Genomic DNA, 23,480 nt, shown 5'->3' on the forward strand with positions numbered 1-23,480 from the left:
ACACAACTGCTTTCACCTCCTCCACAGCTACCCGTGACTCTGAGCACAGATGCTGAAGCCTAATTGCAGACCAAAGCAGTGTGCAGTAGCGGGGTCCCCTGAGGGCAGAACTGGAGGCCAGGCTCACTCAATCTCCAGGAGCAGGACTGAGGGGCTGGAGGATGGGAGCAGGCATGGAGGGAAAGTCCATCCAAGGCCATGTTCTGACTTGGTCACCCATCTGGGATTGCACCTGCCTGGACCTTCTGAGGAGCCTTCATGGGGTGCCTCAGGCTCTTCCTGTCCTGGAAGGAGAGGGGAGAATCTGGGTGTGGCTCTTGCCCCCATGAGCCTGCTCCACAGGGCACCAACTCTCTGTGTTTCCATGTGTGGAGCATGTGAGCACTTAACTGGCTCCCACGCCTGGAGCCCAAGGCAGGAAGCCAGAGACCCGGGACCTGGAAATGATCCCAGGATGTCTCCTAAGTCCCTCCCCACGTGCTGCAGGGCCCTCTCCCCACTTTTGTCCAGACCTCCCTCGGAAGACTTTCCTCAGTGCCTCTGACTCCCTCTCATCCAGTGTTTCCCTGAGGCTTCAATCAGCCCTTCCATTCCTTCCTGAAGATGTCAGCAGTCATGGCCAGCATCTGTCTAATCCCCGAATCATGAGTGTAATTGCTTCTGTAATTCTTTGTAAGTTCCTCGGGAATTCAAATCCTGCCCAGACTTCTCCTAGGCAGGGTTCCAGGCACTGGTTACAGAACCATTCAGTGTCCATCCCCACGTCCCCGTGAACCCTTAGATCTTGACCCCATTCAGCTCAATGTGCAGATGATACAATTCCACAGTCACCCCTGTGTCAGCTGAGATCCCTGTGGTTCTGAGCAACAGAAACTGAGTTTGGCTAAGTGAGCACAGAAGAGCATGCACTGGAGGGATGCAGGCCAGGTCAGAAAATGGAAAGAAGCCCCCAAACCTGCACAGTTCAGGAAGGACAGAAAGTAGGGCAGGTCCCCCTGCAGGAGCTCACAGTCTGTCCCCAGAGACCCGTTCCAGCAGGGAGCTTAGGTCCAAGGCCCTGGAATCTCAGTGTCAGGTTCCCAGGAAACAGAGGAGCTTAGGTCTGAGGACTATATTCTTGGACCAATAGGTCAGGCTGAAGAATAATGAAGATGAATGGTTAACAGGGACCTGAACCCTGGGGGCAGAGTCTCAGGAAGAGAGACTCCAGATTGAGTGCTTCCTGGATGCACACGTGCCCTCTTCTCAGACCAATGGAAACGACTCTCCTTACCCTATTCTGGGTCCAACATCCCACACACAACAGTAAGTGCACCGGCCACTTCCCCAGCTGGAGACAAACACGAATCTCCTCTCCCTGCTGCGTGTTGCCGGGATGTCAGGGGTGAAGGGCCCCAGCGTGACGCCAGTGCTTCTCCTGCTCTGTGGGCTCCTTTCCCAGTGCTCTGCATGTATGTTAAACATGTGCAGCAACAGGGAGGTGCAGTAACCCCAGGACCTCAGGAGCACTGCTCCCCTGATACCAGTCTTCACTGCGATCCCACTTCCAGTCCCTCTTTACTGCGGGGAAATTCACCCCTGTGTAGCCTGGGCTGGGCCATCGCTGTGTCAGCACTGTCACCTGGGTCCTTATCAAGACCTCACTGACCCTCTGAGAGCACGTGATTGTCACCCCAACGGAGAACAGGAGGAAGCTGGGCCCAGGGTGCAGGAGTGTGGCCACAGCCCCCACCTGGAAGGGCCATCCTGGGTGGGGCCTCCGGGAGCTGGAGCCTCTTCCCTGGATCCATGTTGAGCTGATTGGTCAGGAGGATGCAGGGTGTCCTGTTTCAGGAGGAAGTGAAGCAAGCATGTGGTGTTTCTGTAACACAGCTCATCCTGGCCCAGGGTGGTGGACTCACCTCCTTGGAGCCCAGGCCACGGGGCTATCTGTCGCCACTTGCTGTGCTTCCCAATGTGGGGAGAGATGGGCACAGGTCTCTCCCGCCACCCAGGACCTGAGTCTCCTCTGGCAGGGCCCGTTTTGGAGGCTTCTAGCTCCTCGCTTGGCCCTGAGTTTGCTGGTTTTAAGCTGCTGCTCCTAGTTCTCACAAATGCCTTGAAGTTCACAGAGCTGCCATCATACCAACCGGCACACAGCCTCCAGCTGCCTTGTTCCCAGGGCTTAGACCGAAGAGAACAGGGGTGTCTTGAGTCTGCAGAGGTCCATACTTAGAATCCACCGGTTTTCTCAGGAAGTTGTGCTGCTGACACAGAATATCTAACAACTGGTTACACTCAGATGCCTGTGGAGCTGGTCTGGACCCAGTCTCTGCGACAAGGACAGTTGGTGAGGAGCACCTTGTACTGTCCCAGTGAGGCTCTCAAGCCACCTGTGGTGTTGCCCGTCACCCTGCACATGGCCCCACACTGCTCAGCCTCCCCTGCTTAGCCCCTGCGCTTTTGAAGGATGTTGAAGCCAGTCTTGACTTTAAAGTACCTTTTTCAAAAGAAACCTTTTGGGACTTCCCTGGTGGTCCAGTGGTAAAGAAGCTGCCTGCCAATGCAGGGGACATGGGTTTGATCCCTGGTCCGGGAGGATCCAACATGCTGGGAGCAACTAAGCCCGTGCACCACAACCACTGAGCCCACTCCCTAGAGCCCGTGCTCTGCAAAAAGAGAAGCCACTGCAATGAGAAGCCCGATACTCAACGAAGAGTAGCCCACTCGCTGCAACTAGAGAAAGCAGCCCCTGTCCCCACAGCAGTGAAGACCCAGGGCAGTCAAATAAACAAACAAGGACACTGTTTCCCTAGTTACCTAAGGTAATGCCTCCTGAGCCCCACTATCTACTGCCACCTTGGTTAGAAATGCACGTGGGCACAGACTGCAGAGGTAGGTCCCTACAGAGCCGAGGTTCTGTGTTTCTTATCTGTCCCGTGCTATCCCCCACCTGCCCCCTCCTGCATTCCCTCAGCCCCACTCTCCCTGAACCAGGAGGAGGCTGCCCACAGAGCAGCAGGGAAACCCAGGCTCCAGGCCCCTTCCCTGGCCTTGGCCTTGACCTTGCTCCAGGGTTCTATGGTGGATGGGGTGCCCCGTGGTCAGCAGCTGGCTCTCCTCCTCTGGATGGAAGCCCTGGAGCTCTGAGCAACCTATACCACATGGGCCAGAGCAAGGTCTTCTTTCGGGACAGCATGCTGGCCCGCCTGGAGGAGGAGCGGGACCTGAAGATCACGGATGTCATCATCGGCTTCCAGGCCTGCTGCAGGGGCTACCTGGCCAGGAGGTGAGTCCCAGGACACCCAGCCCACCCAGCCTGATCCTCGCTTGGGGTCCCTAACTATCCTGTGGTGGAGGGCACTTAGGGAGTGGGGCCTGGGCACCCTCATGCTGGCAGTTTTCCCCTGGGGAAGCCCACATGGCTTTCCCTGCCCCTGAATTTCTGCCTGAGGTTTAAAGTAAGCAGGCGGGAGGGATGACTTTGCTTGGATTTTCCCTCCAGGAAAGCTCCTGCCTCCCACTGTTCCTCCCTGTGTCCCTTCTGTAGGGGTGACACCCAGAGTCGGCTGTCCCCAGAGGACCCCAAGCTCTGGAAAGGAGGCATCCTTGAGTCCCAGCAGCTCCAGTAAGCTCAGGAGCAGACTTGTGTGGGTCAGTGGGCAGGGCAGCGGCCTGTTTGCCCCTTGATTCCTCTCTATCTGGGGTCTGGGGCTTCTGTCTTGTCCTGAGCCCTGAACTCTGGGAACAGGGTGTCAAATGAATGTTTGCAGGATGTGAGCTGCTGACACTCTCCCACCAAACACAAGTCCCTGAATTCCTGGAAGAGCACCCCCACCTCTCCCATCCTCTTAGCTCCCTTACATGCAAAATGCAACAGATACATAACAGTTGTGTTAAGACCAAACTATGGTTGGCTATCCTCATGGAATAATTTCCTGTCCCTCCCTCAAACATTTCCTGGGGTGAAGCAGCCCTGAGGGAAGGGCAGGCGGGCCTTCATGGGGCATCCAGGTCCACTGCAGTCACTTCTGCTTGAGGCAAACCGAGAAGTTCACCAGCAATCCAGCTGCAGGACTCTCAGACTGTGGGAACTTGACCTCCATTTCTTCATCTGTGAAATGGAGCCAGCACTCCTAGAGCTGATGTGAGATTCAACAGGAAAGGCGTGGACGGTGAGAGCACAGCTCCTGCCACACGCTCAGCCCTGTCCACAGAGGCTCTTTGCTCAGAATCCCAACGGAGGCAGGGCCAGCTCTCTGTTGCAGCCGTCTCTGAGTCGCCAGGACACTGGTTTTCTGATAAAAGTCTTCCATTTGGAGAGGAAAAAAATCTGTTGTCAGGTGGAGATAAGCCAAGGTAGCAAAGGGCAGTGTGCTCTCAGCCCTTCCCACAAACTTCTGCATCCACCTTATGGCAGTGACCACCAAGGCTGGGCCTCCTCCTGTGGCCACTGGGACTAAAGGCTCGAGTCCCGTCCCTGCCAGCAGGGCTAAGTCCAGAGGGATCTGATCATAATGGGTGGAGGTGGGGCTTAGAGTGGCTGAGGGGTGACGTGAGGTCCCTCTTCCAGGTACCGTGGGCACAGAGCAGGAAACAGTGGGCTCTGCAGGCGAGGTCACGGAGGGCTTCTTAGAGGAGGCTTCTCAGATTCGGGCTTTGCAGAAAGATTTGTCCCGGCTGGGTGCAGCAGGTGTCCCTGGCAGAAGAACCTGTGTGAGCGAATCCTGGAAGCCAGATGAGCGTGGCCCTCCACAGCAGAGTATGACCAGTATGCACTGAGCAACTGGTGTGTTCTGGACAGTACCACGTGCTGGTGGCTCAAAGGTGAACGAAGCAGGCAGGCTGGTGAGTGTGGGGTTGGTGAGTGAGAAGATGGAATTATGCAGGAGTGATTTGCCAAGGGTCTCACGCTGTGTTGGTGGCAAGTCTTCCTTCAAGGAGCCCGAGGCAGGGTGGGCTGTGTCAAGAAGGAAGGACGTGGATGTCAGGACTGGACTTGTTTCTCTAGGGTGTCAGCAGGAGGGGGAATAGCCCAGGGTGGGGCCTGGTGGGCGGGACGTTTGTTTGAATTGAGAACTCAGAAATAAGAGTTTTGACTTTCACTTTTGCTTCCCAGAGTATATCTGGGCCCAGAGGGTGTATGTGGTCATTGCAGAGACGCACAGCTAGCGGCTGCATCTGCACAGATGTGAACAACTGGATCTTGTTCACACTCGGACAGAGGAAGTTTCCTGAGTAAGCAGGAGGGTAAGACCCCACCCATCCCATCTTCCCATCCTCAGGATGACTGTCTGAGAAAAGGATGACTGTCACTAACTGACAGAAGAAGGAATGGAAGCTCAGAGAGGTGAGGTCAGCAGGTTAAGCAGGGGCAGAGCCTGGATGTGGAGGTGGGTGTTGCTGAGGGCTTCCTCCCAGCCGAGGGACCCTAAACAGAGCAGAGCGAGTGCCACACCTGCTCAGGTGGGCTCAGCTCAGGATGTGGACTCCTGACACATAAACATCGACCCCAGAAGGAAGGTGTATGTTCCGCATACTCAGCCATTTAGGAAATTAAAGGAAGCAGACGGGGTGGAGGAGGACAAGGAGTCAGAGCCTCCCCTCCTATGACCTGGCCACCTTGAAGCTGTCCCGAGGGTGCTAGGCTAGGGCTGATGGGGAAGGGGATTTTTTTCAGATACAAGGAATCAAGGTTTGTTGAAAAACCCTGCCTCTGAGTGCTAGGCTCAGTGCCAGGCCCTGGGGGACACTGCAGCCTGGAGACGGGCAGGACACCAAGCGTGGAGTCGAAGGGTGTTGGCTTCCTGTGTTTGCCAGGCCTTCTGCTCTGTGGGTGATGGGAGGTCCTGTGTGGGGAAGGCGGCCCTGCTGGAAGAAGTGAGAAGGGCTCACTGCACAAGGTCCACATACATCCCGGTGTTGCAATATTAAGATAAAAAGCCAAACTGTACAGACATCAGTATAATAGCCTTTTCTAAATCCAGCTTGAACAACTGGGAGTTTATGGTTCACATACTTTTGACCTGGCTTGGAGAATTTTGAACATTACTTTGCTAGCATGTGAGATGAGTGCAATTGTGTGGTAGTTTGAGCATTCTTTGGCATTGCCTTTCTTTCTGACTGGAATGAAAACTGACCTTTTCTAGACCTGTGGCCACTGCTGAGTTTCTTTCAGTCCCTTCAGTTTTTTCTCTCTGGTGTACGTTGGATCCTTTTGAAAGATTGATTGATTAGGATCTTTAGTTTCCTCTCCACCTCGTTCTCTTCCTCTTTCTCCCTTCTCCCCTCCCTCCCTTTCTAATTTTAACAGGGGAACTGGGGTTGTGCTGTGTCATCGAGAAGCTGGTAGTTTCATGTTCCCATAAGGGGTCCCACCCCTCATATTTTGGCCAGGCTGTGCCCAGGTGGGCGGAGGGTGCCCAGAGGCCCTGGCCTGGAGGAGCAGCAGAGAAGAGACAGGGCCCCTGATGATGTGGGAAGGGTTCTGAGACCTGGAGAAACTGAGCAAAAAGGGACCATGACCAGGAAAGTGCCACCTTCAAGAGGAGCTGGAGAGCAACTCAGGGAAGGTGGCAGAGGGAGGCTTGGAGCTGGGCCTCCAGGGACAAGTAACCCGTCATGCGGTGAGGGCAGTGGGGAAGCACATGTTGTGGGGAGGGGCAGCCTGTGCCAAGTGAGGTGCCAGTCTCGTGCAGCAGGCCCTGTGGAGACAGAGAGTGTGAGGAAGACAGGAGCTGGGGCAGTCGGGAGGATCCTGGTGCTCGGCCAGGGACTTTCTTAATGCCCCTTTCCCTTCCCAGGGAGGGTGACTGCAGGCACAGGAGGGAGATGGTTGGGGAGAATCTGTCTGCCCACGAGGAGGGAAGGCATGCATGACTGGCCATGCAGCTGGGCAGGGACAGGCTTCTCCAGGGTCCTCCCCTCTCCCACCAACAGCCTTCCGAAAGGGACCAATCAGAAGCTAACAGAGGAGGAAGCCCTGGATAGGAATCCAGCAGAGGAAGCACTATCAGCATCCACATGCATCTGAGGCCCCAGACAAGGGTCAGGAAGAGGCCAAAAATGGGAGGGAAGGACGGAAGGATGAGTCCAGTGTTCAAGGCATTTACAGTGGTTTGTCGTTATCCAGGAGCCGGCCCTTCTGCCTGAGCCCTCCTCTTCTTTCTACTTGACTCTGTTCTCATGTTTCATGATTTCAATAGGCTGACCAGGCTCCTGGGGTCCTACAGCTTTGGGGCAGAGAAGGGGCAGGGAGCCCGCCAGCTCTCCTCTTCCATCTACTTGAAGGAGGGCCTGCCTTTGTGAATTCTCTCCCATCTACATGACGGTGCCTCCAGGCTTTGACACAAGGCACACTCCCTAAAAACAAGCTGATGGTTACTCTTCCTGAGGGAGAGCTGTGAACATTGTAGAGGAAGGTGCAGAAAGAAAGATTCTAGGTTTGGAGCGTAGGTGAGGGGATTTGGAGGAAGCTCTAAGGAAATGGGGCTGCTCTAGATTGGGAGCTGCAGAGACTGGGAGGCAGCACTACCAATGGGCTCTCAGTACCTCATCTATGGAGAGGGGAGAGCAGAGCAAGGCTGAAGGTGTGATTAGTAAGAAGGAGCAATCCTGCTTTTCAGCCAGGGGAGGGGGCGTGGTGTTGGGGGGCGCAGTGACAGGTGTTTGCTGTCTCCTTCGCTTCTGCTCTCAGGGTGACCCTGTGTGAGGCTGGAGTCCTGTGAGAGTCTTACATCCAATGGGAGAAGAGCAGCACCCTGTTGTGATCACAGGCCAACCTCTGGATGTCAGGGGTTCTTTCTTTCTCAATCCTTTATAAACACTCATGTAAACAAACAGAAAGGAATATACCCATAGACTTCAAGACTCCTCTTATTATTAAATTCAATTACAACAAAATACTTCCCATTTCATTTACTCTTCGTTGCACCATAGAAACAAAAGAAAGATACCAGCTCAGTTGTGTCCAACTCTTTGCAGCCTCATGGACTGTAGCCCTCCCAGCTCCTCTGTCCATAGGATTTCCCAGGCAAGAATACTGGAGTGGGCAAGCATTTCTTTCTCCAGGGGATCCTCCCTGCCCAGGCATCGATCCCATGTCTCTTCCGTCTTTCGTCTCTGCATAACCACTAGCATTCTTTTTAACCTTTATGTCTCTCTTTTTGGCTACATTTTTCTAAAGTCCTCTCCTTTGAAAATTATTATGAACTCATGGCCTTTCACAGACTGAGCCTGTCTCATTGAAACATTCATAGGAATCATTATCTTTTATTGTTATTAGTATATGTGGGTGCCCCTTAATGACCACTTCTATGATCATCTTCAAGAGCATTCTTGTCTTTAAAGGAGCAGAGATGCCATTCTCTGGAATTCACCTCCCCTACAAGGGGTCTTCCTTCCTTTGAGTGGACGGAAGTCCATGGGTGTACATGTGGCTGGGCAAGATGCTGCCAGACAATATCTCTTTAAGGTCACAGTTCACTCTCATTATTCTGGTTTAACCCTGTTTTCATGCCTACTTTTCTAGAGAACTACGTTTCATCAACATGATATGTCTCCTACACTGACAGTTCTCACAGCAGGAGTCACACATTTCTTGTTGGCATTTAATTCAGCTTCTTCCATCATCTTTAAGGTGGTGGCACTAGAAACCACTGCATTCTTTGGGTTACTGACTGCTATAAAGTGACTGCTGCTGTCTTAGAGTTAAAATAATCCAGTCCTAAGTCATATGGTTAGAACAGATCAATTTATACAAAGGGTTCTGCTCATTCCCTCCCAAGGAAAAGCTTCTTCTTTAGATAGTTAATCAGTGTCTTTCAATGCTATTACTACATTGGGAGCTGCAATAGTGTGAGAATGTGTGCCCGGGAGACAGGAACCTGGACTTGGAGTCTGGCTCTAGCACTAGCTGTGTGCTTTGAGTACGTTGCTTCACCTCTCTGAGCTTCAGTTTCCTTTCTTACAGGATCATTGTGAGAACTAAAAGGAAGTGAATTCATACCAAGCAGTTGGGAAGGTGCCTGGTGCAAAGTGGGAAGTCATCAACCACAATAGCTAACAAGTGGTAAGTATTGCATTTTGGTTTTTCTTGACTTAAATTCGATAGCATTTATTTACTTCTTATTACGAAAAATAAGGGTTTCACTTATTTTTATACTTTCTATTATACCTTTCCCCTTCTTCGCATTTTATCATTATTCCACTAATTGTATATCCTCTGTTACAAAGCTTTGTACTTGTAATCAGTTTATTTACATCTTTGTTTCTTATGCTCTCGACTAGACCTACTATTTCTTGATTCCCAGCTTTATAAACTGAGATATTAATCTTCCTCCTCCCTTCAGTACTTTGGCTCCCAAGTTCTAGAAGTGTATTTTGATTTTTATATTAACAAGTACATTTACTTCACATATTAAATACTCTGTTTCATTTTAAAAGATAAAGGTTATTTTAGTAAGATAAAGGTTATTTTATAATGACTATAAATGAAATAAAACTAAGATTTTTGAATCACTAATAAACCTGTGAGTTAATACATCTGTGAGTTATAATACACCTGTGAGTTATATCATATTATATATATTAATATTACTTCAGTTTTACAACTGTCTCCAAAGGACTTGGATATAGATATATTTACTTACGATTTTTTTTAAATCAAACAAAAGAGTTTACATTTTTGGTGATATTTTAATACATTTTTTAAGAGCTAACTTGTACCATATAGCTGTACATGCTTCTCAGCAGTTCAGTTCAATTCAGTCATTCAGTCGTGTCCGACTCTTTGCGACCCCATGAATTGCAGCACGCCAGGACTCCCTGTGCATCACCAGCTCCCAGAGCCTACCCAAACTCATGTCCTTTGAGTCAGTGATGCCATCCAACCTCTCATCCTCTGTCGTCCCCTTCTCCTCCTGAGCTTTAGTTTTTCCTGATGTTTCTAATTGGCTTCATTTTCACCCCTTTCACTGTTTATCTTCAGCATTTCCTCCATTTCTTTCCAACTGTGCCTCATGTGATACCGAGTCCCCTGTCCCCACAGACTCTGGACTTCTTATCCCATTCTGGACTGGTTTCTCTCTAGGTCTGCTGCGCACCCAGCTGGAATCCTTGGATTCCCTTCCCACGGGGTTGATGTTCCTGACTCCTGGATCCCACATCTATCTCTCTTGTGGGTATCCTTTACCTTCCTCCATAATTAAACAAACACGTCATCTATTTTTTTTCCTGCATCTCATTTTCAAGTTACTTTCTAAAAGTATGGTGAAGGGTGAAGGCTGCTGTGAATACGGGATGGGACATGGAGGAGGTGGGCTTGTCCCCTGCTCTCCCCTCGGCCTCCCTCTCATCTTGCTCCCTCTGGGGCTCTGCCCAGCAGACCGTTCTTCTCTCCTGTCAACACGCTCCCTGCTTCTCTCCCTCTACTGCATTCCTCTTTACTCAGCTATCACTTCCCCATCCAGTGAGTCTTCAGACATTTGTTCAAGACTCTGGTCTCCTGTTGCTCCCATGCTTGTTTTTATTAGCAGCAGAGGGAGGAGAGGCAGGCTATGGGTTCTTTAGCTCATGAGTGGGGTGGAACCAGTGTACCAAGGGCAAGCCTTCTGATCTTAGGTAAGTCAGCTAACATCTATGTGTCAGCTTCCTTATCCTTAAATGAGGATACAGTGGTACACATGTCAAAAGCTAATGGAACAACATATGAGGTACCATTGGTAAAGTTTCAGAGCCGATACCAATGCAGAGCAATGATAACAAACACCACTTGCTCTTATCAGTGAAAGTGAAAGTTGCTCAGCCATGTCCGACTCTTCGTGATCCCTTGGATTACACAGTCCATGGAATTCTCCAGGCCAGAATACTGGAGTGGGTTGCCGTTCCCTTCTCCAGGGGATCTTCCCAACCCAGGGATAGAACCCACGACTCCTGAATGGCAGGTGGATTCTTTACCAACTGAGCCACAAGGGAAGCCCAAGTGAAGCTGTTTCCACTCGATTCTGAACCGGGGACCTTTTGCGTGTTAGGTGAACGTGATAACCACTACACTACAGAAACCAGGCACTCTTATCAGTAGATGGTATTATACCTATATATACCTTTACCATCATTTCAGTCAAGTCTCAGGAGGAGGAGTTGACAGAAGCTCTTTTGCTTTCTTAAAAAGAGTAGCTAAACATCATCAACATTTGCTTTCCTTCCTCATCTCCCATGGCAAGATAATCACATGCAGAACCAAAATAAATGGTTTAATTATAAAGATCTGATTTTTTTTAAAGAAAGACCACTGAGAATGGGTATATCTGAAAGGATGGACACCCTCATATATTATAAGTGTGAACATAAATTGCTACAGTTTCTTTGCATAGCATGGTGGCTCTAGGTATGGAAATTTTTTAGGTATTGATGCCATCTGATCTTAATTCTACTTCTAGATATAGCTTAAGGATACAGTCTCAGATGTAGGTGAAGCCTTACACAAGGAGAGTATTCTTTGCACTATTATTTACATAAAGGATTAGAAACTACATCAAGTCCAATATTCAGGAGGGGAAAGCAAGGAGGACAGAACAGCTGCAGGGGTCTCAGCCACTCAGAGCAGGGATACAGGAATTGGGGCAGGGCTTGTGGGACTCCAGGCCCTTGTGGGGAAAAAGGCTCTTGCAGAAGCAAGGAAGACCTGGGCTATGGGAGCCGTATCACCAGGAACTTTATCAAGGAGAGACTTGATAGGGAGCAAAACATCATTTTGGAAGGAAGAGTCATTTACCAATTAACATATATCCACAAATAAATCTTTTTGTATATATAAGGAGTAGAGCATAGTCATCACACACATGTGATTTGGATCAGAAAGAGTCAGGGTCTAGTCCAGACTCTGGCACCAGCGTGACAATTTGGACTCAGCTAAGTTTGAGTGAGTTTCAGGAGCCTGCATGTTAAGGACACTGGATCAATGTTATTAATATTACTTATTATCAATTCAAAAACACAGGTGTCCCAACCTCACCTCATTTCCAGAGTATTCACCTCCTATCTGTTCTTCTAGTCTCTGGCTTTATTGTTCCTATAACTTCGCAGATAGCTGTCTCCTGTCTGATTACCTTCTCCTTGTGCCTCAATAGGAGAGCAGGACTCTGACTTGGCCTGGAAGGAGCTGTAGGAGGTGAATGACTTTTCTTAACTAACAACCAGCAGAGCCCAGGAGACAGAGAACCGCACTGGGCTAAGTTCCTGGAGGCACTGGTGGCCGTCCCGGGGGAACCCACCGGAGAACTTGTCCCTCGCTGCTCCCTGCAGCCTCTGCTCCTCACAGTGGAGCTCACAGTCTTTTTCTGTCCCCAAGGGTGAGGTCACACCTCCTTCCAGCCTGATGCAGACAAGGAGCTGAAGGGAGATCTCTTGAGAGCCCCTGCTGCCACCATGAGCTCAGAAAACTTCGGACACTGCTCAGGTAGTCAGCTCTCTCTTCTCTGGAAGGTTCCTACTTGTGACCCAGAATTGAAGGTGGTATTTCCAGGCTGAGTTAAACTACAGAGGAATCAAGAACCATGAAGAGGATGGATAAGCATCCTTGAGCTTCCAAGAGACCAGGAGATTCCCCTCACCCTGGGGTCTTCCCACAGCCTCCTTCCCAGCCCTCTCCTCAGGGAGCCATGACCAAGGTGTTGACTTCCTGCCTCTCCCCCCACCAAGCAAGTGACTCAGGACGGAGGCCAGGAGACCACACGCGGAGCATGGACCGCAGATGGCAGTCCCCAAGGCCAGGCAGGCCTGGGAGAGGAGGTCCTCCAGCATCATTGGACTTCTCCTGCTCTCTCCCTTGGCCCAAACCTCCTCCCGCTCCCAGACCTTAGGGCATCAGCTACAGAAGCTGTTTCCTCCAGCTCTTCCCAGCCACCAGCCCAGCCTCTCTGCAAGGGTCAGTGGACCCTGCTCTGAACCCCTGTCTGGCTTTTGCCGCCTCCCACCTGAAGGGAGGGGTGATGAGGATCACATCTGGCTCCACCCCTCCTCCACCTGGTGGATCCCCTCCACTGCCCATCCTAGAGTCTGTGGTCAGAAGCAGGAATCCTCTCACATGGTAGTTTTATTCAATGGCATGTGGTCCTAAAGTCTTTTTTAAAATTAGGTAACATGAGTTTGTATTGTTTTCTAAGTTTCGTGTGTACAACATTATATTTCTACTTCTATATATGCTACTGCATGCTCACCACCAATAATGAGTTGCAAAGAATCCCCATTGTGTGCTACAGAGTAGAATGAACAAATCACAGGAGTTTTAAATGTAAGGAGGATTCAAAGTCATGTCCAAAAGTGTCTGACACTTGACTTTGGATTCAACCTCAGAGCTTTCAGCTCTGTGGCCTTGGGCTGTCCATTGTCCTGTCTGAGTTTCACTTGCCTCTTCTGTGAGATAAGGATAATGCCTCTTTGTGTGGATTTACCAAGAAATACACTTGATATCAAATCCCAGCCCACACACACATATATAGCCTGGCCACCAATATCTTACCTACAATTCCATAACTTCCAGATCTCTGAAATCACTCAGGGATTTTGATAACTCATTGAGGAGTAGTCTTACGCTGTAGTGATTTGAGGTTATTTGTAGTCATTACATTCTTTATCCCATTTAACGTGAGTATTTGTTTCACTGCCCAAACATGAAAGCATTCATTTATAGGGCACTGCCCGTCTATTCTGGAAGGGGTAACTAACAAATCACACTTGCTGTTTCTTCTTTGTGTGTGTGTGTGTGTTCAGTTGCTCAGTCATGTCCAACTCTTTGCAACCTCATGGACTGCAGCCTGCCAGCCTCCTCTATCCATGGGATTGTCCAAACAAGAATATTGGAGTGGCTTGCCATGCCCTCCTTCAAGGGATCTTCCTGACTCAGGGATCAAAACTGCCTCTCTTACATCTCCTGCATTGGCGGGCAATTCTTTACCACTAGAAGAACTCCCTGGCAATCCCACCTATGGCCTCAATTTACCTGGGAATCCCCCATAGGACCTAATTTCACCTAACCTCCTACATCCCTATCTTCAGAAAGGTCACAAGGGGTTAACTCTTCAACACAAATTGGGGGTGGGGAGGGGGACAGTCCATCCATAATCCTAGGTGACCTCACCAAGAGCACCCCAGGTGATTGCTGCTCAGCAAGATGAATTTTAACTATTTTATACTCAATAACCCTACTTTCTCGCATTGGAGAAGGAAATGGCAACCCACTCCAGTGTTCTTGCCTGGAGAATCCCAGGGATGGGGGAGCCTGGCGGGCTGCCGTCTATGGGGACACACAGAGTCCGACATGACTGAAGTGACTTAGCAGTAGCAGTAGCACTCAATAACATTTATGTCCCACCACTAATTTTTCTTATCTTATTCCCTTTTCTTTCATCTAGATATTGAGATCTTTTTTGAGGATGTCGTTGAATGTCTCTGGGACACACTGAGCAGAGAGGAACTGGTACTCCTGCTGAATGAATTCCTGGAGAGAATTAAGGCTGAGGCCAGTTTGTCCAGGTAACCAGCACAGGTGCACCAGGAAGGTCACCCACGTCCCCCAGCTCCAGGCTAGCTTCCTCCTGGAGTAACGCCTCCTCCAGGCAGGACCCTACTGTTGGGGCCAGGGGTGTTCCTTCTTAAGATCCCATCAGGAATGTTTCCTCCATGTCATTTGCTGACAGTGAATGATCGTGGGTTGAGAAGAGATGAAACCTGCAAAGGAAGGCGCAGGTTATGTGACCTTGGACAAGTTACTGAACTACTCTCTGCTTTAGTTTCTTCATCTTTTCATTTTTACTGTGAGGACACTGAGATCATGCATGTAAAGTGCTTCCCATAATGACTGACACAGAGTACGTACTCAATCAATAGTAACATTTAAAAAACTTGTTGGGAAGAGACAGAGTCAAGGGTCTTCTTTCTGGTAAGGAGAACTAAGCAGAATTTCCTTTGGGACAAGTGGGAAAATCCTGACACCACCATTTGTGTCCTGGGTTTCTGCCTACAGTCTTTCTATTCCTGATGTTAGGAACTGTACGAACCTGCAGGATCCTGCTGGCCCATAAGGGAGAGAGGCTAGAGAGGAACTGGAGGAGCTGATGGGATCCTGGATCTAGCTGTGCCCAACTCTTGGGCCTGTGGGCTTAAGACTTTGAATCTCAGATCTGTCCTGTGTCCAATGGGAATAGCAATTCTGATGGATTATGGTGATGGCCTCAGAGTGAACTGCAGGGTCAGAGGTGGGGAACCAAGTATAATCATCGCATCCAAAGGACCGGGGAGGCCTGCACCAGGGTCAGACCCAGGGGTCAGGGTGGAGCAGTGGGTCCAGGTTGGAGGACTAGTAGGCAGGCCTGGGTAGCAGGACTAGGACTAGAGTGAAGAGACTGGGCCTTAAGGACACAGAACTGAAGGGACTGTGACCCTAGCAGAGGTCCCCTGAGTGGGAGAGGGGGACATTTCTTCCCTCCCTGGTGGGATCCCCTCATGCTGGACTAGAGGGCCCTGGGTGACTGTGTCTGCACACCCTGCCTGGGACCTGGCTTCTCACTCCATTGGGGACCCTCTTCTAATCTACATGGAGTTCCCCTGACAGTGGGATGGCCGTGTGCCTCAGGTGGCCCTCCAGGGTCACAGTGAGTGGCTGTGATTGTGTGACATTTGAGGGATTCTGAGGAGCCTCACGCATCCCCACCCAAGAGGAAAACGCTTCCTCCACCAGCGGTGTAAGTGCTGGTCTCCTCAGGCTTAGCTGTTCAGATGAATGTTTCCTCAAATCCCTTGAATCTTTAGAGGGTCCACAAAGTTGCACATGGACTTGGGGTGCTGGCAATGAAGCTGTCGCCAGGTAAACTGTGAGTTAGGTTGGTGACCCCTGAGCAGTTGAGGGTGCTGGGTGACGGGTCAGGAGTCAGTGAGGTGAGCTGGAGAGTCCAAGGGAAACAGGGCTCATAGTACATCTCCCTCTTCCCTGTCAACTGGGGCAGTGGGTGGACCCAGTGACCTTCTGCTGAGAAGGTCAAGGGCTCAATGCTTAGAAGACAGCAGATGGCAGACCAAATGAGTATAAGGTGCCTTCTAGCTCTGACTTTTTGGGTTTAAATTATTCTAGGTCATAGAGACAGCCAATCTGTAAAGTGTAAGGGCACAGTGCCCAGGACTGCCCTTACTTTGACTTCAATGGCAAATTTAGGAGATCCCCAAAACAACTCTCAGCTTCAAGAATTCCGTTTAGAATAGACAGGACTCACTGAAAGCTTCATGATCCCAGCTGCAGTTTACTACAAGAAAAGATAAAAGGTCCCACCAGCCACAGGATAGAGACTGGGCAGGTTTCACATACAAAGCTTCCATTGTCCTCAGAACACGATACTGATCTGTTTTTGGCCTGTGATAAGATGCACAGAGTGCTGCCAATCAGGGACACTCCCCTTGCTTAAAAGCCAAATTACCCTGACCTGTCATCTCCAGCCCCTCCTGGAAGTCGGACTCGTGCCCTAGTGTCCAGCTCTACCAGATGGCAGAACTGATACAATGAGACCCAGAGACCTTGGGTCACTTGTCCCCTTCTCAGACTGACCAGTGACCAAAGGCCCAGGCAGGCAAGGACACTCCTATCAGCCAGAATTCTAGGGGCTTAGGGACCACTTCCCAGTAGCCAAGGGCAAAGGGCAGGGAGACTTCTCACTACACACTGAGGCCCTTGAATGAAGGTTTTCTCCTCCAGTCCTACACGTCTTTGTTTACATGTGGAGTTCCCACTCCAAAATTCTTTCAGTGGTGGTGTTGACCCACCTGTGAGACATCTTTACCACATACCTTTTCTTTGGCTGAGCCATATGGCCTGTGGGATCCTCATTCCCCAACCAGGGATTGAGTCAAGGCCAGCAGTGGGAGCGCAGAGTTGAAACCTCTGGACCACCTGGGAATTCTCTCAAATACCTCTCTTAAGTTGCCAGTATCCGAAGATGATCTCGTTTACCTATTCCAAGTTTAGCTATTTCAAGATGGAGCATCTATAAAGCATGAAACATGTTTAAGGTTGAAAGAGAAAAGTTTACATTTATAAAATTCTTTTCTAATGGTTTATAGTAACATATCTATATTTATGCAGAACAGATATTATGGAGCCAATTTTACAGACAAGCAAACTGCCTTTCTAATTCCTTACCTTCATCGTTACAGGGAAGACACGGATGAACTACACAATTATCTGAACGAATTGAAAAGAGTCTTAGTTGAGGAGGACCAAGAAAGACTCTCCAAAGAGCAGCTGGACAGGAGGAGGTTTCTGAATAAGTTCCCTCGGGTGAAACGGCAGCTCGAGGAGTTCATAGGCAAGTTCCATGAGCTCGCAGACAAGGTTGAGAAGGTCCATAAGGGATGTACCATTTCCAACGTGATGGCCCACAGCACTGGTGCTGTGTCCAGTATTCTGACCATCGTTGGCCTGGCCCTGGCACCCGTGACAATGGGGGCCAGTGTGGCACTCTTGGCCACTGGGATAGGGCTGGGAGCAGCAGCTGGTGTGACCAGTGTGTCCACCAGTATCATCGAACGTGTGAAGAGGTCATCAGCAGAAACCGAAGCCAGTCGCATGATGTCTACTGTTGTCAAAAAATGGGAGGTTCTCCTAGAGGTACTCAATAACAACCCCCACATTGATGCCACAAAAAAGAAAGAAGCTATACAATGCATTGAAATGCACACCCATGCCATGGAGACAGGCAATGCCAACCCTGGCTCTGCAGCCAATGCAAGCATCTACATGAGCCCTGGGAGAATCTCAGTCCCAGCCATCCAGCATATAGAGAGAGGTTTCAAAGCCACAGCTTTAACAATTACCAAAGGAGCCCGGATCGCGGGTTTGGCGGCTGCTGGGGTCTTCCTTCTGGTGGATGTGGGCTTCCTGGTGAAGGAGTCAATTCACCTGCATGATGGTGCAAAGACAGAAGCAGCCGAAAGCCTGAGGCGACGGGCATGGGAGCTGGAGAGGAAGTTGGAGGAGCTCACCCAGATCTATGAGAGTCTGCAGGAGGACCTGATTTAACCACCCCCAGAGCAGTGCGGGGTCCAGGGACATGTGAGGGTCTAAAGTGCAGAGGTACCTTGTTCTAGGGAAAGAGAGGGAGACCACATTAATGAAGCTGGGTGCTAGGAATTTGGCATTTCTGTGGTTGAGCACATCAGGGAAGGGATGGATGTAGGTGATAGATGAGGAGAGAGACAGAAGGGGCCTGGAGCCTGGATTAAGGGAGGAGGGGGGACCAGAGAATGAGAGGCGGGGAGAAAGCACTTTTTTTCATACTAAGAACGTTTTATTTTGTATTGGAGTATAGCCGATTAACAATGTTGTGATAGTTTCAGGTGAACAGCAAAGGGACCCAGCCATTCATATTCACGTACCCATTCTCCCCCAAACTCCCCTCCCATCAGAAACCACTTACTTTGGACTAAAGGTGACACTGGAGGCAGAATAAAGGGAGAGGCAGGCGAACTAGCAATGAGAGGCCAGGTGTACGAACGGGTTGGAAATGGGAGTACATCAGTTAGGATTGTTGGGATCCAGAAGTAGCAGGGGCTCCTCTATCGCCCTCCACAGGCTGTGATGTCCCAGCAGGAAGAGTCTTCCCCTGGTGGTGGTCTCTAGACCTCTCCTCCAACATCAACTCACCTTTGGCCCTAGCTGATGTGTCTTACTTCAGTTCATTCAGTTCGGTCCCTCTGTCGTGTCCGACTCTGCAATCCCATGGATTGTAGCACGCCAGGCCTCCCTGTCCAGCACCAACTCCCGGAGTTCACTCAGACTCATGTCCATTGAGTCAGTGATGCCATCCAGCCATCTCATCCTCTGTCATCCCCTTCTCCTCCTGCCCCCAATCCCTCCCAGCATCAGAGTCTTTTCCAATGAGTCAACTCTCCGCATGAGGTGGCCAAAGTACTTGAGTTTCAGCTTTAGCATCATTCCTTCGAAGAAATCCTAGGGCTGATCTCCTTCAGAGTAGAGTGGTTGGATCTCCTTGCAGTCCAAGGGACTCTCAAGAGTCTTCTCCAACACCACAGTTCAAAAGCCTCAATTCTTCGGCGCTCAGCTTTATTCACAGTCCAACTCTCACATTCATATATGACCACTGGAAAAACCATAGCCTTGACTAGACGGACCTTTGTTTGCAAAGTAATGGCTCTGCTTTTCAAAATGCTATCTAGCTTGGTCATAACTTTTCTTCCAAGGACTAAACGTCTTTTAATTTCATGGCTGCAGTCACCATCTGCAGTGATTTTGGAGCCCAAAAATATAAAGTCTAACACCATTTCCACTGTTTCCCCATCTATTTCCCATGAAGTAGTGGGACCAGATGCCATGATCTTCGTTTTCTGAATGTTGAGCTTTAAGCCAACTTTTTCACTCTCCACTTTCACTTTCATCAAGAGGCCTTTCAGTTCCTCTTCACTTTCTGCCATAAAGGTGGTGTCATCTGCATATCTGAGGTTAGTGATATGTCTCCCGGCAATCTTGATTCCAGCTCGTGCCTCTTCCACCCCAGCGTTCCTCGTGATGTACTCTGCATAGAAGTTAAATAAGCAGGGTGACAATATATAGCCTTGACATACTCCTTTTCCTGTTTGGAACCAGTGTTTTGTTCCATGTCCAGTTCTAACTTTGCTTCCTGACCTGCATATAGGTTTCTCAAGAGGCAGGTCAGGTGGTCTGGTATTCCCATCTCTTTCAGAATTTTCCACAGTTTCTTGTGGTCCACACACTTAAAGGCTTTGGCATAGTCAATAAGGCAGAAATAGATATTTTTCTGGAACTCTCTTGCTTTTTCCATGATCCAGCGGATGTTGGCAATTTGATCTCTGGTTCCTTTGCCGTTTCTAAAACCAGCTTGAACTCTGGAAGTTCATGGTTCACGTATTGTTGAAGCCTGGATTGCAGAATTTTGAGCATTACTTTACTAGCATGTGAGATGAGTGCAACTGTGCAGGTAGTTTGAGCATTCTTTGGCATTGCCTTTCTTTGATATTGGAATGAAAACTGACCTTTTCCAGTCCTGTGGCCACTGCTGAGTTTTCCAAATGTGCTGGCATATTGAGTGCAGCACTTTCACTGCATCATCTTTCAGGATTTCAAAGAGCTCAACTGGAATTCCATCACCTCCACTAGCTTTGTTCATAGTGATGCTTTCTGAGGCCCACTTGACTTCACATTCCAGGATGTCTGGCTCTAGGTGAGTGATCACACCATCGTGATTATCTTGGTCATGAAGATCTTTTTTGTATAGATCTTCTGTGTATTCCTGCCACCTCTTAATATCTATTGCTTCTGTTAGGTCCATACCATTTCTGTCCTTTATTGAACCCATCTTCGCATGAAATGTTCCCTTGGTATCTCTAATTTTCTTGAAGAGATCTCTAGTCTTTCCCATTCTGTTGTTTTCCTCTATTTCTTTGCATTGATCGCTGAGGAAGGCTTTCTTATCTCTTCTTGCTATTCTTTGGAACTCTGCATTCAGATGCTTATATCTTTCCTTTTCTCCTTTGCTTTTCACTTCTGTTCTTTTCACAGCTCTTTGTAAGGCCTCCTCAGACAGACATTTTGTTTTTTTGCATTTCTTTTCCATGGGGATGGTCTTTATCCCTGTCTCCTGTACGATGTCATGAACCTCTGACCATAGTTCATCAGGCACTCTATCAGATCTAGTCCCTTAAATCCATTTCTCACTTCCACTGTATAATCATAAGGGATTTGACTTAGGTCATATTTGAATGGTTTGGTGGTTTTCCCTACTTTCTTCAATTTCAGTCTGAATTTGGCCATAAGAAGTTCATGATCTGAGCCACAGTCAGCCCCTGGTCTTGTTTTTGTTGACTGTATAGAGCTTCTCCATCTTTGGCTGCAAAGAATATAATCAATCTGATTTTGGTGTTGACAATCTGGTGATGTCCATGTGTAGAATCTTCTCTTGTGTTGTTGGAAGAGGGTGTTTGTTATGACCAGTGCATTTTCTTGGCAGAACTCTATTAGTCTTTGTCCTGCTTCCTTCCGTATTCCAAGGCCAAATTTGCCTGTTACTCCAGGTGTTTCTTGACTTCCTACTTTTGCATTCCAGTCCCCTATGATGAGAAGGACATCTTTTTTGGGTGTTAGTTCTAAAAGGTCTTGTAGGTCTTCATAGAACCGTTCAACTTCAGCTTCTTCAGTGTTACTGGTTGGGGAATAGACTAGGCTTACTGTGATATTGAATGGTTTACCTTGGAAACGAACAGAGATCATTCTGTCATTTTTGAGATTGCATCCAAGTACTGCATTTCGGACTCTTTTGTTGACCATGATGGCTACTCCATTTCTTCTAAGGGACTGCTGCCTACAGCTGTAGATATAATGGTCATCTGTGTCTTACTAGGGCAGTGACTTCTTTTGTTTGTTTGTTTTATTGAAGGATAATTGATTTACAATATTCTGTTAATTTCAGATATACAGCAAAGTGATTCACTTATACAGGTATCGATTTATTTATCTGGGCTTCCCAGGTGGTAAAGAAGGTGTCTGCTAAGCAAGAGACACAGGTTTGATTCCTGGGTAGGGAAGATTTCCTGGAGGAGGAAATGATACCCCACTCCAATATTCTTGTCTGGGAAATCCCATAGACAGTGGAGCCTGGCGTGTTACAGTCCAAGGTGTTGCAGAGTCAGACATGACAGAGCATCTGAGTATTTATATGTCTATATTCTTTTTTGTTCATTTCCATTATAGTTTATTACAAAATATTGAATACTGTTCCTATGCTACTACAGTAGGCAGGCCCTTGTTTATCTGGTGTGTATCTGTTAATCCCATCTCCTAATTCACCTATCCCCACAAAACTTGGTTTAAAAGTTCATTATCTATGTCTATGAGTCTGTTTCTATTCTGTAGGTAAGTTCATTTCTATTATGTTCTGCATTCTACATATAAGTTAATAACATATTTGTCTTTGTCTGACTTACTTCACTCAGTATAGTAATCTCTACATCCATACATATCGCTAAAAATACTATTATTTCATTCTTCTTTATGGCTGAGTAGGATTCCATGGTATGTATACATGTACCGCATTTGCTTTATTCATTAATCTGTCAACAGACATTTAGGTTAATATTGTGTCTTGGCTGTTGTGAATAGTACTGCTATGAACATCAGGGTATGTGTATCTTTTCAAATTACAGCTTTAATTTTTTTGTAGATATATGCCCAGAAGTGGGATTGGTAAATCATAAGGTAGCTCTATTTTTAGTTGTTTAAGAAAACTCCACATGGTCTTCCATAGTGGCTGCACCAATTTACATTCCCACCAACAGTGTAGGAGGTTTCCCTTTTCTCCACAGCCTTAGAGCATTGTAGATGTAGGTGATGGCCCCTGTGATCGCTGTAGGGGAGATAACTGATTGTAGTTTGATTGCATTTGTCTAATAATTAGTGACGTTGAGTATGTTTTCACGTACCTGCTGGCCATCTGTACGTCTTCATGAAGAATTGTCTGTGTAGATCTTCAGGCAGTGGCTTCTTGATGACAATGGTGGTGATGATGTTGGTGGCAGCAGTGGTGTGACAACACTGTGGATGGAACATCTGACACGTTGCCAGGAGCTCTTTGGGTCCAGAGTGCACTGAGAGACCAGTGACATTTCCATGAAAATCCAAATGTGGAGGAGGAACAGAGGTTGATTAAAAGAAAGAAAGAAAGAAGGATGAAACAAGGAGGCAGAAACAGGTCAAGGAACTTTTCGGTGTGTCAGGAGATGAAACAGCCTGGGGCCAATAGACACGACTCTCTGACCCTCGGTTTCTTCTTCAGCTGGGGGTGAGGCTGGATGAGATATTTCAGGTGGTTCTGGTTCTCTCCACCTCATGTTCTCTAGACTCTGGTTCAATAAATATGAGCTGATTCACTGAGGCTTCCTTGCATTGACTGAGGGGCTCAGCTGGGCTCCAGATGCCTGACCTCCTTCCCCATGAGCCTGTCTCACAGGGTCTCAAGGGAGCACGTCCTCCATGGCTCCTCCTGCCTGCCTGCTGAGCTCCCATCCAATCATTTCCCTAAGATCCTAGAACCCTGCAGGCTTCGTGGGTTGTATGGGGGACATGGGCTGAGCACTGGGATGCTCCTCCTCCAGCCCCAGGGACCAGAATGGACACCCAAGGGTGATTGAGAGCGGAGGGCTTGTGTGCAGGTGTGAGAGAGGGTCAGTCGTAAACAGAGGGGAGAGAAAGACAGCAGACACCTCGCCCAGGCTGCCTTCACGTTTCACCAGGACTCCTGCAGGAGCTTCCAGAACTGCCTTCATTTGTTTACCTTGGGGCACTGCCCTGCCTCACTCATCTATTCCCCGCACAGGCTAGAATGACCCATAAGAGTATTGACCTTAACACAACTGCTTTCACCTCCTCCACAGCTACCCGTGACTCTGAGCACAGATGCTGAAGCCTAATTGCAGACCAAAGCAGT

The 23,480-nt window shown here is 48.7% G+C and overlaps 1 protein-coding gene across 1 annotated transcript; it reads left to right on the forward strand.

Annotated features, from left to right (window-relative positions):
- Positions 1 to 5,105: 5,105 nt before the first annotated feature.
- LOC113892660 (apolipoprotein L3-like) lies at positions 5,106 to 18,494 on the forward strand. The gene is made up of 5 exons (XM_027541785.1): positions 5,106 to 5,229; positions 8,951 to 9,049; positions 12,329 to 12,436; positions 14,391 to 14,511; positions 17,179 to 18,494. The coding sequence occupies exons 3-5, from the start codon at positions 12,406 to 12,408 to the stop codon at positions 18,041 to 18,043; spliced, it is 1,017 nt and encodes a 338-aa protein (XP_027397586.1). The 5' UTR covers positions 5,106 to 5,229; positions 8,951 to 9,049; positions 12,329 to 12,405; the 3' UTR covers positions 18,044 to 18,494.
- The last annotated feature ends 4,986 nt before the right edge of the window (positions 18,495 to 23,480 follow it).

The sequence above is a fragment of the Bos indicus x Bos taurus genome, chromosome 5 (genome assembly GCF_003369695.1).
Source record: "Bos indicus x Bos taurus breed Angus x Brahman F1 hybrid chromosome 5, Bos_hybrid_MaternalHap_v2.0, whole genome shotgun sequence".
NCBI lineage: Eukaryota > Metazoa > Chordata > Mammalia > Artiodactyla > Bovidae > Bos > Bos indicus x Bos taurus.